The 13,998-nt window shown below is 23.9% G+C and overlaps 1 protein-coding gene across 1 annotated transcript; it reads left to right on the top strand.

The window, feature by feature from the left end:
• Positions 1 to 6,853: 6,853 nt before the first annotated feature.
• On the top strand, positions 6,854 to 12,262 carry LOC110605873 (E3 ubiquitin-protein ligase RNF170). The gene is made up of 5 exons (XM_021744543.2): positions 6,854 to 7,037; positions 8,074 to 8,273; positions 9,667 to 9,768; positions 11,771 to 11,822; positions 11,910 to 12,262. Exons 1-5 carry the CDS (start codon positions 6,947 to 6,949, stop codon positions 12,020 to 12,022), a joined length of 558 nt encoding a protein of 185 aa, XP_021600235.1. The 5' UTR covers positions 6,854 to 6,946; the 3' UTR covers positions 12,023 to 12,262.
• The last annotated feature ends 1,736 nt before the right edge of the window (positions 12,263 to 13,998 follow it).

The following is a 13,998-nucleotide window of genomic DNA, read 5'->3' as shown; positions in this document are numbered from 1 at the left end:
TTATTAAAATAAATTATATAATACTCCACATGTGCATGTGTCTTAAAAAAATAAAAATAAAAAATCTATAGCACATACATGGGAGCTATGTAAGTAATCACTTGTAAAAAGAAACCTGTCAAAAAAATAAATAAATAAAATTTTGTTAAACTCAATACAAATAAATTAATTAAATCATGAAATTAATTTTTATATACTCACCCAAATATCCTATTGCACCATGAAGGATTACCAGTACCATTGTCATATTTCAATAAATCTATAACATATTATGAAAAAAAAAAGTTAGAGAATGTTTTGACATTAAGTTTGCTTAAAAAAAAACTTTTTTAAATAATATTATTTTAAATACCGTTAAAAATGTTATAAATACTTTTTTAAATAAAATTTTATTATTATAAATACTATCATATAATAAAAATGTTATAATTATATTTTAAATATAATTATAATTATAAAAATGAACATAATTAAGTGAGGCTTTGAAAGTAACTTACTGGAATGTCTTTTGAAGCTGATGCTGTTATGTGAAGAACACTGCAAGATCTACGAGAATGTTGAAATTGAAGAAAAAGCAGCAGCAGCAGCAAATTCTAATTTGCAGTTGCATTCACAATACGCTTTTGCTTGTATTATTCCATGAATATTTATATATTGATGATCAACGATTCTTATGACAGCTTTGAGTTGGGGATTTGTCTCCCCCACGGAAATTGTGTAATGAAAAATTGCAAAGTTCATTTACTGTCGGATTGATATTTTTAGTAAATCAGTTAGAATATTTAAAGTGAGACAGCAAATTCCACAATTTTTATAAATAAAGTTGTTGCCCTTCTCACCCAAACTATAGGTGCAGAAAACAGAATAAATCCGTTAGAGACGATGACAACTAACTAAATTATATTAAATTTTATCACTATTTTAATAAAAAATAATTTAATTATATTAAAATTAATTTAATAATGAAAAAATTGTGCACCTATAATTGAAATTCCAATTTTAAAAAAGAAAACAAAAATATTTTAAAAAAAATAATTCGCCACTGCTGAGTTTTTTTTTCCTCAAAGATAAAGATTATTTATAATCTATAATAATATATATATATAAATGTGAATGAGAGGAAATTTTTGAATGAACTAAAATATTTTTATTTTTTTAATATTTATAAAAAATAAGCAATAATATAAAATTAAAATTTTAATTTTAAAATTATTTTTTTATTGTTTAAATTTAGAAAGTAAAATAAGTTCATATAAATCGTTATATTTTATATGAACACGTGTAAATTTTTATGTAAAATATTTTTAATTGAAATTATTCTAAAATAATTATTTTTCTTTATTTTATTTTAAATAATTTGTTAGTTATATTTTTTTTTTCATTTTAGATTAATTTATTAATCATAAATATAAAATAATAATTTCAGATTATTTTAATAGTTTCTCTCTGGAAAAATTAGAGTATCCAAGTAATGATATTTCAAAAAGTTATTTTACAGATGCAAAGTATAAAAGTATTAATTTATAAAAGTATAAAAACATATCATAATTACAGATGTAAAGTAAATAGATTATTTTATCAAATATAATATTAATTTATAAATAATATTATTTAATTATCTTTAATATAAATTTATAAAATGTTGTCAATTTTATAAAGACATTTGGGCGATAATAATGATAAAAATTTTAAAATTTCACTTAATAAATAGATAAAAAAAAATCAACACAGATTAAAGGGATTGCAGAGAGCTAGACATCATATGAAAGAGAGAAAAAACATTTCCAATCAACTTAAACTCCATTCATCCGAATCAAGAAGGGAGATCTCAAAATAAAAATAACAAACAATGAAAGAAGAAGCACCTATAAGAAAAATCCAATTTGTTGCCATTAACTCATTGCTGGAGAAGAAGCTTTAGTGTGTAGTATGAGAAACTCCATCTGCCAAAAAAATGAAAAGATAAAACAACCAACAAAAATTAGACAAGACCTAAAGAATCTCTCTCGCATTCAAAAAACATCATGGCAAATCAAACAATAAAAAGCTATTTACATTCTTACCCAAGGAGATAGGAAGGAGAGCCCACTTCAAACAAGGTAAAAGAAAATTAGCAAAATTAAAATCTGAAATCTCACCAAAAAAATAAAATAAAACTGAAAAAAGTCTCCCTCTAAAACTTAAAGAGATAACAGTCAAGCTTTCGTTTGATTTTCCTCTGCTGAGTTAATTTTTTTTTATTAGTTGATTTTAGATTAAATTTTTAGCTATATATGGCTAGTAACCTGATCATTAGGTCTAGAATGTTCTGTTATATATAGAGGAAAAAAAAAATTATTTAGACAAAATTTATATAAATTTAATAGTGTAGAATCATAATAAAATTCATATAAAATCATATGTATTTAAATTATAAATCTATAGTATAAATAAAAACTATTTTATAAATATACATTATGGAAAAAACTTTTAGTCATTTCAATATTCAAAGTTTAAATATAATAAAATCTTGCATATCAAAAAGAAACTATAAAACATAAGCAAAGATTTTAGATGTGGTATTTCAAGTATTAATGAAAAAAATAATCTTTCGGTATTTCAGCATGTCTTTAATTAATTAAAAATTATAGAAAATATACGAAAGATTCATGCAATCCGAATCAATTAATTTTATAACTATATAATAAAAAAATAAATAAACATATAAAAAAGCAACTAAATGCATTTGGCAATAAGGCATTGTTTCATGGTTAAATGATAGCTAAAATGAGAGACATAATGGCATTATAAAAAATGCCTTTAAATTTCTTAATTATTTTCAATTACATTTAAATTTGAAATTAGATGATATTTTATTATTTAAGCTGATTTTAAGATTAGTTAAGAAAATCTTAAAATATATAAATTTATAAATAGATTGATGTTGATTTGTATTGTATTTAAATTTAAATTGTTGTAATTAAATCATTATTGTATTTTATAATAAATAATGATATATTAATACAATCAAGGAAATATTGGTATCTTTATGTAATTAATGGTAAATTGGAAGAAAAATAAAATAAAGGGACCAATTTATATGTATTATAAAAAGTGAGGGCCTAAACAGTTTTGATTTTAAATTTATTTGGATTAAATGGTAAATTTTACCAAACTTCTGGAAACTATATTATATTTCTCTAAAGATTTTCAAGGCGAGAACCTTCCATAGTTCAACACTGGAAAATATATATATATATATGTCAAGTTTAAGGGTCAACCGCCTGGTTCGATTTGAACTGGTTCAATTGAATTTTTTATTTTAAATTTTATTTTTTGTGTTTTAAGATATAATTAAAGTGTTTTTAATTTTTTATTTAATAATATTATTAAATAATATAAATTAAAAATATAACTTTAAATTAAAAATAAAAAGAATAAAAAATTTTATATTTCATATGACTGTTCATAATAATTATTTAATTGGATTTGATTTTATTAAATTTTTTATTTTTAACAAAATTAAACTGAATTGAATTCACCAACGTTTTAAATGCTTGCCCGCCAAGGCAAAATGCGTTTTACAAATGCGGCAGGAGAAAATTTAAAAAAAAAAAAATATGTTGGCTGGAACAGAGGAATACGTGCAGGCGACATTAAAAAATAATTTGAATTATAAATTTTGGCAGGCCACGAATTTTCTTATTTTTATTTTTTAACTTTTAATTATTATTATATTATAATAATATATTTATATTATTAATTTGATAATATTATTTATAATATAATTTTTTATAATAATAAATATTTTTAATTATTTTTTTCTAATTATTAATATATTAATATTTAACATATTTTATTATTAATATTTAAATAAAAAAATGATTAATACTATATAATTTCAGTACTATAAAATTAATATTATACTTATTAGATGTATACAATTGTATAAAAATATATTAATAAAATATTTTTATAATTTTAAATATCTATATTAACTAATCTATCTATTTATTTATTTATTTTTTATAAATTATAAATAATTTAGTGATTTTGGCAGGATAATATTATTTTATAATTTTAAAAATTAATATATTTAATATATAAATATTTAATATATTTTTATTATAAATAACTCAATAAATTTGTGAATATTTAATTGCTGAATAATATTATTTTATTATTTTAAATATTAATATTTAAATAAAAAAATATTACTGAGATTATATCATTCTAGTTTCATATTATCCGTGATTAAATGTATACAGCAGTATAAAAGTAATCTAATAAAATATAAATTTAATTTTATAATTTTAAATATTTATATTAATTAATTAATTTTTTTTAATAAATTATAAACCATTCAATAAACTTTTACTTGAATTGAAGAATAATTTTATTTTATAATTTTAAATATTTTTTATATAATTCTTTTTGTTATTAACTTTTAAATATATATAAAAATAAAATATATAAAATATAATAAATTTATAATTTGTATTATTTAATTACAGTGGTATTATAATAATATATTAAAAATATTTATTATTATAAAAAATCATATTATAAATAATATTATTAAATTAATATAATATAACTATATTATTATAATATAATAATAATTAAAAAATAAAAATAAGAAAAATCTTGGCATGGCGCCACCCACACGCGCTATGCCAAGATTTGTAATTAAAATTATTTTTTACGCCAAATTTTATGAATCGACTGTCACGTAAGCTTATTACTATTTTAATTTTATTTAATATGGATATTAGAGAGGATAATAGTTAGATGATGGTACATTTAGCAAAAGAAAAAAGGTTTATTACTACTTTAATTTTATTTAAAAAATTTTAGGTAGAATTTTTTATTAAAAATGTGTCTAAAGAGTCTGATTAAACTTGCATTCAACGGTGGTCAATTACAAAAAAAAAAAAAAAAAAAAAAAATTATTCAATGAGTGTAGCATGCAAAGGAATCTTTGAGCGTGAAAGAGTGAGAGAAAATAATTAGCAGTTGAAATCATTTTTATTTATTAATAAATTTATTGTGAAATAAAATTATATTAAATTTTATATTTTTTTATTATTTATAAATTAAATAAAATCATTATGATTTTAGTTTGTATTTTAATCTTGTCTACACCTGATTGTGTGTATTTGAGTTGTCAAATAAACTTTTATGCGTCCTTTTTTCATAAGGAAAAGGAGATATATGGAGCTGTCATAACTAAAATTAGACAAGTGTTTGAAATTCCAGATCGTTGGTAGATAATTAAAAATTAGAAAATATTTTAAATTTATCCTTAAACTTTTGATCGAAATTAGTCTAATTCAATTTTTTAATTAAATAAATCTTTAAATTTTATAAAAAATTATGATTTAATATAATATTATTTTCTATAATTTAAAATATCAAGATTTTACTTAATAAAAGTTGATAAATATATAGAAGTAAATATTTTTTAAAATTATAAATGATATTTTATTATTAAAAAATATTTCATTAAATTAGAATTTAATTAAGTTTAAATGTAGAATTTAAGGATTCAATGAAAAATTTATTTGAATTTGATTTTTCATTCAATATTTTAGGGGTGGTAGCCTCTGTTAACCCATTTAATTCTGTTATGTAGCAAATATCTACAAAGCTAATGTTTATGCATATTGTAATTTAATTTTTTATTTAAATTTAATTGGACTAATTTTTATATTTTAATATAATTTTAATTAATTTATAAATGATAAATTTTTAAATTTAATAATTTAATTATTATATTATATATATTATTATTATATTTTAATTAATTAATTAATTAAAAAATTTCAATATTTTTATTATTTTATATTTTAATCTAAATATTTAAATTTAAAATAAATTAACTCATATTTAAATGTAATTTTGATTAATTTTTAAATTAAAATTAAAAATATATAATTTAATTATTAAATATGTGATGTTTTTAACAGTAATAAATTTTATTTTAAAATAATAATTATAAGTATTTTATAATAAATATATTATTTAATTTAAAATATTTATACATATAAAATAATTAAAAATAATATATTATAATAAAATTTTCATAATTATCCATATAAAATAAAATCTATCTAGCTAAAACTATTTTTATTATATTTAACGGTTAAATTATTATTATTATTATTTAATATTAAATATATTATTTTATAAAATTAATTTATATTTAAAAATAATAAAATATTATATTTAAAATTTTTTTTCAGTTAACCTTCTTATTATTATTAAGCTTATTAATTTAAAATAAAACTCTAATTTTATAATTTTTTATATTTATAATCTAAATTTTTAATTTTAAATGAAAAAACTCCACTTTTAAATTTATTATAATTATAATAATTTTTTAAATTAATTTTAATTTTATTTAAATTAAATTATACATAATATTTTTATCATATAAATAATTTAATTAATTAAAATTAAATATATTAAAAAAATAAACTTTTCATAATATAAAAATTTTAAATTATATAATTAAAATATTTAATTTTCATATATTTAAATAAAAATTTTAAATAATAAGAGGTTTAAGATTTTAATAAAATTTAATTTCAATTATTTATATGATAAAAATAATAATACAATAAAGTGTTATATAAATTAATTTAAATATTAAAATTAATTTAAAAATTATTATAATTATAATAATTTAAAAATTAAAATTTTTATTTAAAATTAAAAATTTAAATTATAAATACGAAAATTCCTAAAATTGGAACGTTCCTTATTATTATTATTATTATTATTTTAATAATACTCAATTCACGAAATAAATATTTTACCGTTAAAAAATGATATTTCTTCCCATTTCAAACAAAAAAAAAATGATATTTCTCATAAAATGATTTGAAGAGGAAGGTAGAAATGAAAATTGAATACTTGGAAGGTGGATAGATCGGGATTAAGGACAAATAAGAGAAAGTAGGGGATGGACGGGCCTCCGGCGAACGATTGGTGCTCTGTTTGCCATGGACGCTTCAGGGTCCCCTGCCAGGCCAATTGCTCTCATTGGTTTTGCGGTATTTTTTCCTTTCTTCTTCTTCTTCTTCTTCTTCTTCTTGTTGTTTTCTGCTACAGTAATGCATGAACTATTACAAATTTTTTCTTTCTTCATGTCGAATTGGAATTCTGCTTATTCTTCTCCTAAACTAGGAAATCATTTCAAATTTGTATGTGATAGCGACATTAATTAATGCATTTCATGGGTCTGATTTTGAATCTGGAGCTCGTTCTTAGGTTATGTGCTCACATATTATGCTCATTCATCATCAGTGTAACAAAGTACCTGTTGAAATTTTGGTTCTTTCCAACAATCACTTAGTTTCAACCTGTTTGTTGAAGCTTCAAATTAACCCTTCAATTTTCTTTTAGTACTGGATTACTGGTAGGGATGCACACTTGTTTATGAAAATATGCCAATTTATTCTATGAGTGCTCTCTCTCTCTGTAAATTTTAGCCCGCTGTTTGGAATAAAAAATTTCACAAGAATTTAATTTAATTCAATTCTTTCTATCAAAATTGTCTTGTTTGTAATGGAGGAATTCCTTTCCTTTTTAACTTATAACAATCTTCATTTTCAAATGAAATAAAATTATGCTTAATTTTGCAAGAATTTATTTGAATTCTTTTCTTACAAGATGAATAATGCCAAAAGGAGGGTAAGAGATTGCAGGACCAATTATGTTTTCTTATGCTTTATCCTTTTGAAGCAACTGTGTTTAATTATATAAAATGAAGGAGTAAATATCGCAGATGACAATATTGTAAATTTTATCATGGATATTGTTTACTTGTTTCATTGCAATTCTATGATGGTATCGGCATGTGACTGAAGAACCTTGGTCTTATTACTACTAAGCTCAAAGTGTAAAGTTTGTCTATCTTTGTTTGGCAAGCATATTGAAATAATATTTGAATGAATCTATGTTTTTTCAATCTATCATTCAACTCTTAAGTAGTTAAGTATTTCTCTCTCTCTCTCTCTCTCTCTCTCTCTCTCTCTCCCTTTTCTTTTCTTTTTTTTTTCTTTTCAACTTCCTCCATATGCTTTTTAGGTGATTGCATTATGCTTGTTTGGCATCATGGATCTGCAATTCAACCTTGCAAATGCCCACTATGTCGTCGTCAAATTACATTGTTGGTCCCTAGTGAAACTTCACAAAGGGAGCGTCATAACCCTGAAGTTGCTGAGATTTTGCAAAAGGTTCAAGCGTATAATCGTCTTTTTGGTGGACAAACTAGTGGTCTCATTCAGGTTTGTGCATTTACTTGCTATGATATCTCTAGCACGTTATCATCTAGCTATTATTTCCTGGAGAAAAGAACCAGAACATGATCAAGATTTAACAACCAAAAATTGGAGTTTGATTGACACATAAATTTTGATGCTAATGAGGGTATGTCATGCATACAGTTTCTTTTCTTTTCCCCTTATCTCCTCACTCATTACAGGCTAAACAGTTCCCATATTATGAATTAAATATAGATTTACCTGCTTTTAAACCATCCAGTCCATAGTCAACTTTATCATCCATTTTTTCATGCAGTATTTTTGTGCAATGTTGTTGCTTTCCTAAACATTGGATTTGCTGGTTTCTTTGCTGAAAAAGAGAAATTTGTTGTTTCACTTCATTTTTATGTGGTCTCAGTTTGCACTATTTCATTTAGGTTTTTTTCATTATGTTGATGACAAGGGAGGCATGAATTACATTGTCATCTACTATATTTTCTTTTTTTCTTTTTTTTTTTTTTTGCTTTTCTCATCTGTGGATCCAACCTTTGTCCGAAAACTCTCAAAATATGTTGGTACTGTGATTTACAATGTCTTGCTGTTAATAACAAAAATTGCACAGTTGTGGGGATTTAACCTCAATCGTTTGTAGGAACTTTACCGAGTTTTACGTTGAATTTGTTGGTGAGGTAGAGTTTCACTGTCGTGAGGAAATTGATGTCTAGTTGTCTGTTGATATCAATGTTACTTATTGCATTTATCATTTCATTGATATGGAAAACCATTTTGGAGCTTTACAAATAGTTTGAGATGCCAACTGTAGAAACTAACAAACTCAAGTTTAGACTGTATTTTGATTTATTTTGTGGACCTGACCTTGTTCATATAATAACTCCCCTGTGCTTACTATGAATGCTTTATGTTTTTCTTGTATTTTTTTTCTCAAATGTGTCGTCCATTTATAATTGATTTTCATGGTTATAATTTTGTCCAACTGAACCAAGTAGTTTGAGTTTTTGGCATTGTCTTCTTCCTTGGACAGCTAGTCATGAAGTTGCGAGTTATCTCAAACACAGACACACACACACACACACACATATGCACAAATAGCAATAGAAATAGAAAAAGGGTGGAGAAGAACAGGGCTGATTGGTGATATTAGATCATACAGCAACAACAACCACCAAGCCTTACTCCCAAATTAGTTGAGGTTGATTATTTGAATCCTTTTTCGCCATTCACCTCTATTTAGACCAGTTCCCGATTAATTTTTGAATGATGTTAGATTACAGCACACACAAATTTATAGGTTTTTCTTATCATATATTATGAATTCTTTTTTCACATATATTATGAATTAGCTATTTAAGTGTGATGCTCGAAGCTGATTATGAAACATGTATCCTCTTATCCACAGAGAATGCAAGACCTTCCCTTTCTGCTAAAAAGGTTGTTACGGGAAATTATGGATCCTCAAAGGTCACTTCCTCTTGTCATCAGGGCACGTGTCTACATTGCAGTTAAGTAATTGGCAACTTTACTGTAAGAATTATGTTTTCCCTTGCATTGTAGTCTTTTAGATCTCACATAATGTGAAGGGCTATAGAAAGGCTTCATTCCTGAAAGCTTGTAGAAAGCATAAGCAGCTGCAATTTTTCTAAAAAGAATTACATGAGCATAAGTATGGATGTTAAGCATAATGGGTAGGAATTTTTGTTCAAGCTCGTGCTAAGAAAATGAGGATGACAAGCAGCTCAAGTCTTGATTTTGATCAATTGTAGTCTAGTGATTTTCTATATAGCATGTTGCCATCCTGTTGGATAGCTTAAAATCAAATGCAGTAACTTAGTGTTTTCCATTGGTTATTGGATAAAGATAAGAGGTAGCTTTTTCCCATAATGATCTAATATAGGACTTTAGGTGTTTTCACAGCCTTTTCTTTCCCTTCTCTGTTGTATTATAATTATTTTGTAAACGAAGTAATGGCTGATCTATGCCATCAGCAGTCTGTATTATTTAGTGTAGATTAGCTTAAGATTTTCAGTTAGCAGGGTTTTTTGGCTTGGATGACATGACTGTGGCAGAACAGAGAGTCAAGCAAATACTTACGTATGAAAACAACCTGAACAGTTTTCATTTGTCATGTTCTGAATTATAAGTTAACCAGTTGTTAGTGGGGTATTCAGGTGGACTTTAATGGATGAAACAAAATACATCTCTTGGTTGGCAGTTGGAAATGTATGCAGAGGGTTGTTTGAAATTTGACATTGCAGTGTTTTAGCTCTAGTGTGAAAACATTAATGTGAAGGGCTTCATTCTTGAAACCTTATAGAAAGCATAAGCAGCTGATGCAGCTACAAATTTGTCTGAATGAAATATATGAGTGTGAGTACAAATTTGCAAATTTATGGATAGGGATTTTGTTCAAGCTCTTTCTAAGAAAGCAAGGATGACAACAAGCAGCTGTGATCTTGATTCAGGTCAAACATGTAGTCTGGTTCTAGTTTTCTGTCATCCTGTAGGATAGCTTACTCAAACTTCAACACAATAACTTAATTTTTTTCCACTGGTTGTTGAATAAATTTAGGTGTTTCTCAGCCTATTCTTTCTGTTGTCTACTTTTGTCTTTATTTCTAAACAAGTTAACAACTAATCTATGCCATCAGTTGTTTGCATTATTTAATGTAGAAAAGCTTGAGATTTTCAGTGGTATGATTGTGACATAGAGTCGATCAAATATTAATGCATGAAAACTTCCTGAAAAGTTTTCATTCCTTGTCAAGGAATGTGTTGTTGTCTTTTGATTTATATGTAACTAGATGTTAATGTGCCATTCAGTATGGATAAAACAAAACACGTCATATACTGGGCAGTTGAAATTTGGCATTGAGTTGGTGATATCTTGTGCTGTGAGAACTCAACCACTGAAATTTGGGAAAAGAAGGAAAAAAGAGCCCAAAAATTACTTGAGATGCATCCAAGTTTCATATATCTCAGCAATGAATCTTAATAGCAGCTGTCTTAAATTAATACATTTATTTGTATGTGGAACGGAAAATTCCAACTTCTTATGATAGCAGCCACAGGTGGTTGATACTTATCACAAGGAACTTTTTATGGTGGGTAATAATATAGGATGTATTTTACAGAAGCCACAATAAGATGGCCCACCCAAGATAATATATATCACTTGCCATTATTCTCTTATACTAGGAATATGAAAAGCTGAATATCGTCTAATTCCTCAACGTTGACTAATCAAATGACAGTTCAGTTTATGCGAGATAGATAACTTCAGCTATGTTTGGAACTTCATTTTCAGTTTTACTGCTTTGTTTGGTAACCACCAAATGTTTTATTATTGGATTTGTTAGATGGCAGATTTTTTTTAAAAATTTAGACAAAATGCTTTTATTTTTCATTTAATGAAGTGTTTATGCATTTATACATTGATTGACTTGTAGTTTGAGCTTTGACTACTCATTTTTATAGATGTATCATACTTTGTTCCTTATGTACAGATGATATTGAGTGCTATCTACATTCTGAGCCCTGTAGACATCATTCCAGAAGGTGAATTCTGCATTTTTTTAAATTGAAATAGTGTTTTTGTAAATCAGAGCTAAATAATTTGACCAACATTTGATAATTAATCTGCAGGTATTCTGGGTATAGTTGGCCTCTTGGATGATTTCCTCATAGGACTTATCTGTTTTCTTCATGTTGCTGCCATATATCGGTCAGTACTGTACTATCGTCACGGAGGTTCATGAATTATGCAATAGCAATATGTGTTTAAGATAACAAATGGTGTTCATTCATTCTTCATCTAAATTAAACAGGATTTTGCTTTAAAGATTTACTTTTGTATAGTGTTTTTTTTTTTTTTTTTTTGTAATCTTCTTTTTCTTGAATAGTATGCTAACAATAGCTTTTTTAACCTTTGGAATCATGGTATAGTAGATGTAATTGTTTTGAGTTTGATGATAGTTGCATTGGCCATTTTAACAGTGTACAGTTCATGTTGTTTGCTTTCTGAGAAGTCATTGTGCAAGTGGGATCTTTCATCAAGAACCACTTTCTTCCTTTGAACAAAAACACAAGAATCTCAAACCAGGCATATTCGTTTCCTGGGCACTTGTGAGGTCCGCCTCCTAAAGGTTAAAAGCACGTGCAGGACTATTCACTTTGAATCTTAAAGGATCAAACTTGTCTAGATCTCGGAAATATTTGGGAGTTTGTGTTATATATAATGTCCAACATGTTTGATGCATGCATATGCGCATAGTATATATTATCTTAGAATATATTGCGGAGCTAGTGCAGTAGATGACAGTTTTTGGCTAATTGAAAGCAATATCTTCCTTTGAAAAAATGAAATATATACATTTGGGAATAAGAGAAAATAAACAATCAAGAAGAGAGACAACTATTTTACATGGTTGGGCAATTTGCTTGCATCCATTGAGCCACCTTACAGCTTGCTACACAAAATGATGTTGGGGAATCTTAATAGCTTCTGTGTTTTTAAAAACCGGCTATTTAGTCTTTGTAATTTTAAAGATCAATAAGTTCTTCTTTACTGTGAAAATTTAGCTATATTATAATTTCTTTCATATAATTTTTGTTCACTTGATTTTTTGATTATATCTATTTTAAATATATTAAAATTTATTAAATATTAAAGAGGTGATATTTTGAGAAATTTCTTAAAAATAAGATAAAATTAAATAGAATTATAATACTGAATTTATATATTATTATAGTTTAATTGTAAAAAAAATAAAATTATAGAATAAAGAGTATTTTTTTAAAAATTATAAATATTAAATAGTTGTTTTTTAAAAATTTTGGGGATGATGGGTAAGTTTTATTAAACTACAAAAACTAAATTCTAATTTCCTTCACAAAATTGCCTTGCTAAAAGTTATTTGGATTTGTTCTTAATTGAAAAAAAAATTAATGTTTAATATTATGAATATATAAAAGTAAAAAGATGGAGTTGAATAATCGGATTGATAAAAATACTCTTTATTATTATATTATTTTTTATTATTTAAATTTTTTTAGAGTTTAAATAATTTTAAAATTCTTAATTTTCTATTTATCTCCTACTTAATTAGGATTTTTAACTAAAAAAATATATATTTTTAAAGAAAATTCGGAACTTCTTTTCTAATCAATCTTTATAGAAAGAGTTGGCAAATAATAAAACATTCATTTTTCTTAGAAAAATTAAAGTTCATAGCTTTTTGCAGTAAAAAATAACACTTATATTGAACCTTAATTGATTTTGTATTTTAAATAGTTTATTATTAAAAATTAATAATATTGCAAATAAAATTAGTAGTTTTAAAATTAATATAAATATGAATATACACATGTAATAAATGAACTAAGGGAGAATTACTTTTAGATTTCTAAATTTTTTAAAAAATTTATTAATTTATTCTTATTTTAAAATCACTCAATTAAATTGCTTCTATATTTTATAAAATTTTTATTGCAAAGCAATTTAATATATATATTTAATCAATTAATTTATTTTAATTGTAATAAGAGAAAATAAATAATATATATATTTAAAATTAAAAGCAAAAAAAATTATTTTTTAAAAAATAAGTTAATTATTTTAATTAAAAAATATTTTCTGTTAATTAATTATTCTAATATCCCAAATGTTAAATATTATAAAAAAATATTATTCTAAAAATATTTCAAATATTACAATTTCAAAAGTTTTCATATT

The sequence above is a fragment of the Manihot esculenta genome, chromosome 18 (assembly GCF_001659605.2).
Source record: "Manihot esculenta cultivar AM560-2 chromosome 18, M.esculenta_v8, whole genome shotgun sequence".
Classification (NCBI taxonomy): domain Eukaryota; kingdom Viridiplantae; phylum Streptophyta; class Magnoliopsida; order Malpighiales; family Euphorbiaceae; genus Manihot; species Manihot esculenta.
Note: the sequence above shows the minus strand (reverse complement) of the source record. Positions and strands in the feature narration are given on the sequence as shown.

What these genes read in the sequence shown, in the direction of transcription:
- LOC110605873 (XM_021744543.2), top strand. Translation starts at nt 6,947, where the DNA reads ATGGACGGGCCTCCGGCGAACGATTGGTGCTCTGTTTGCCATGGACGC. An exon ending in AAACTAGTGGTCTCATTCAG is followed by an intron (nt 8,274 to 9,666) that starts GTTTGTGCATTT and finishes TCTTATCCACAG; the next exon opens with AGAATGCAAGACCTTCCCTT. An exon ending in TGTAGACATCATTCCAGAAG is followed by an intron (nt 11,823 to 11,909) that starts GTGAATTCTGCA and finishes ATTAATCTGCAG; the next exon opens with GTATTCTGGGTATAGTTGGC.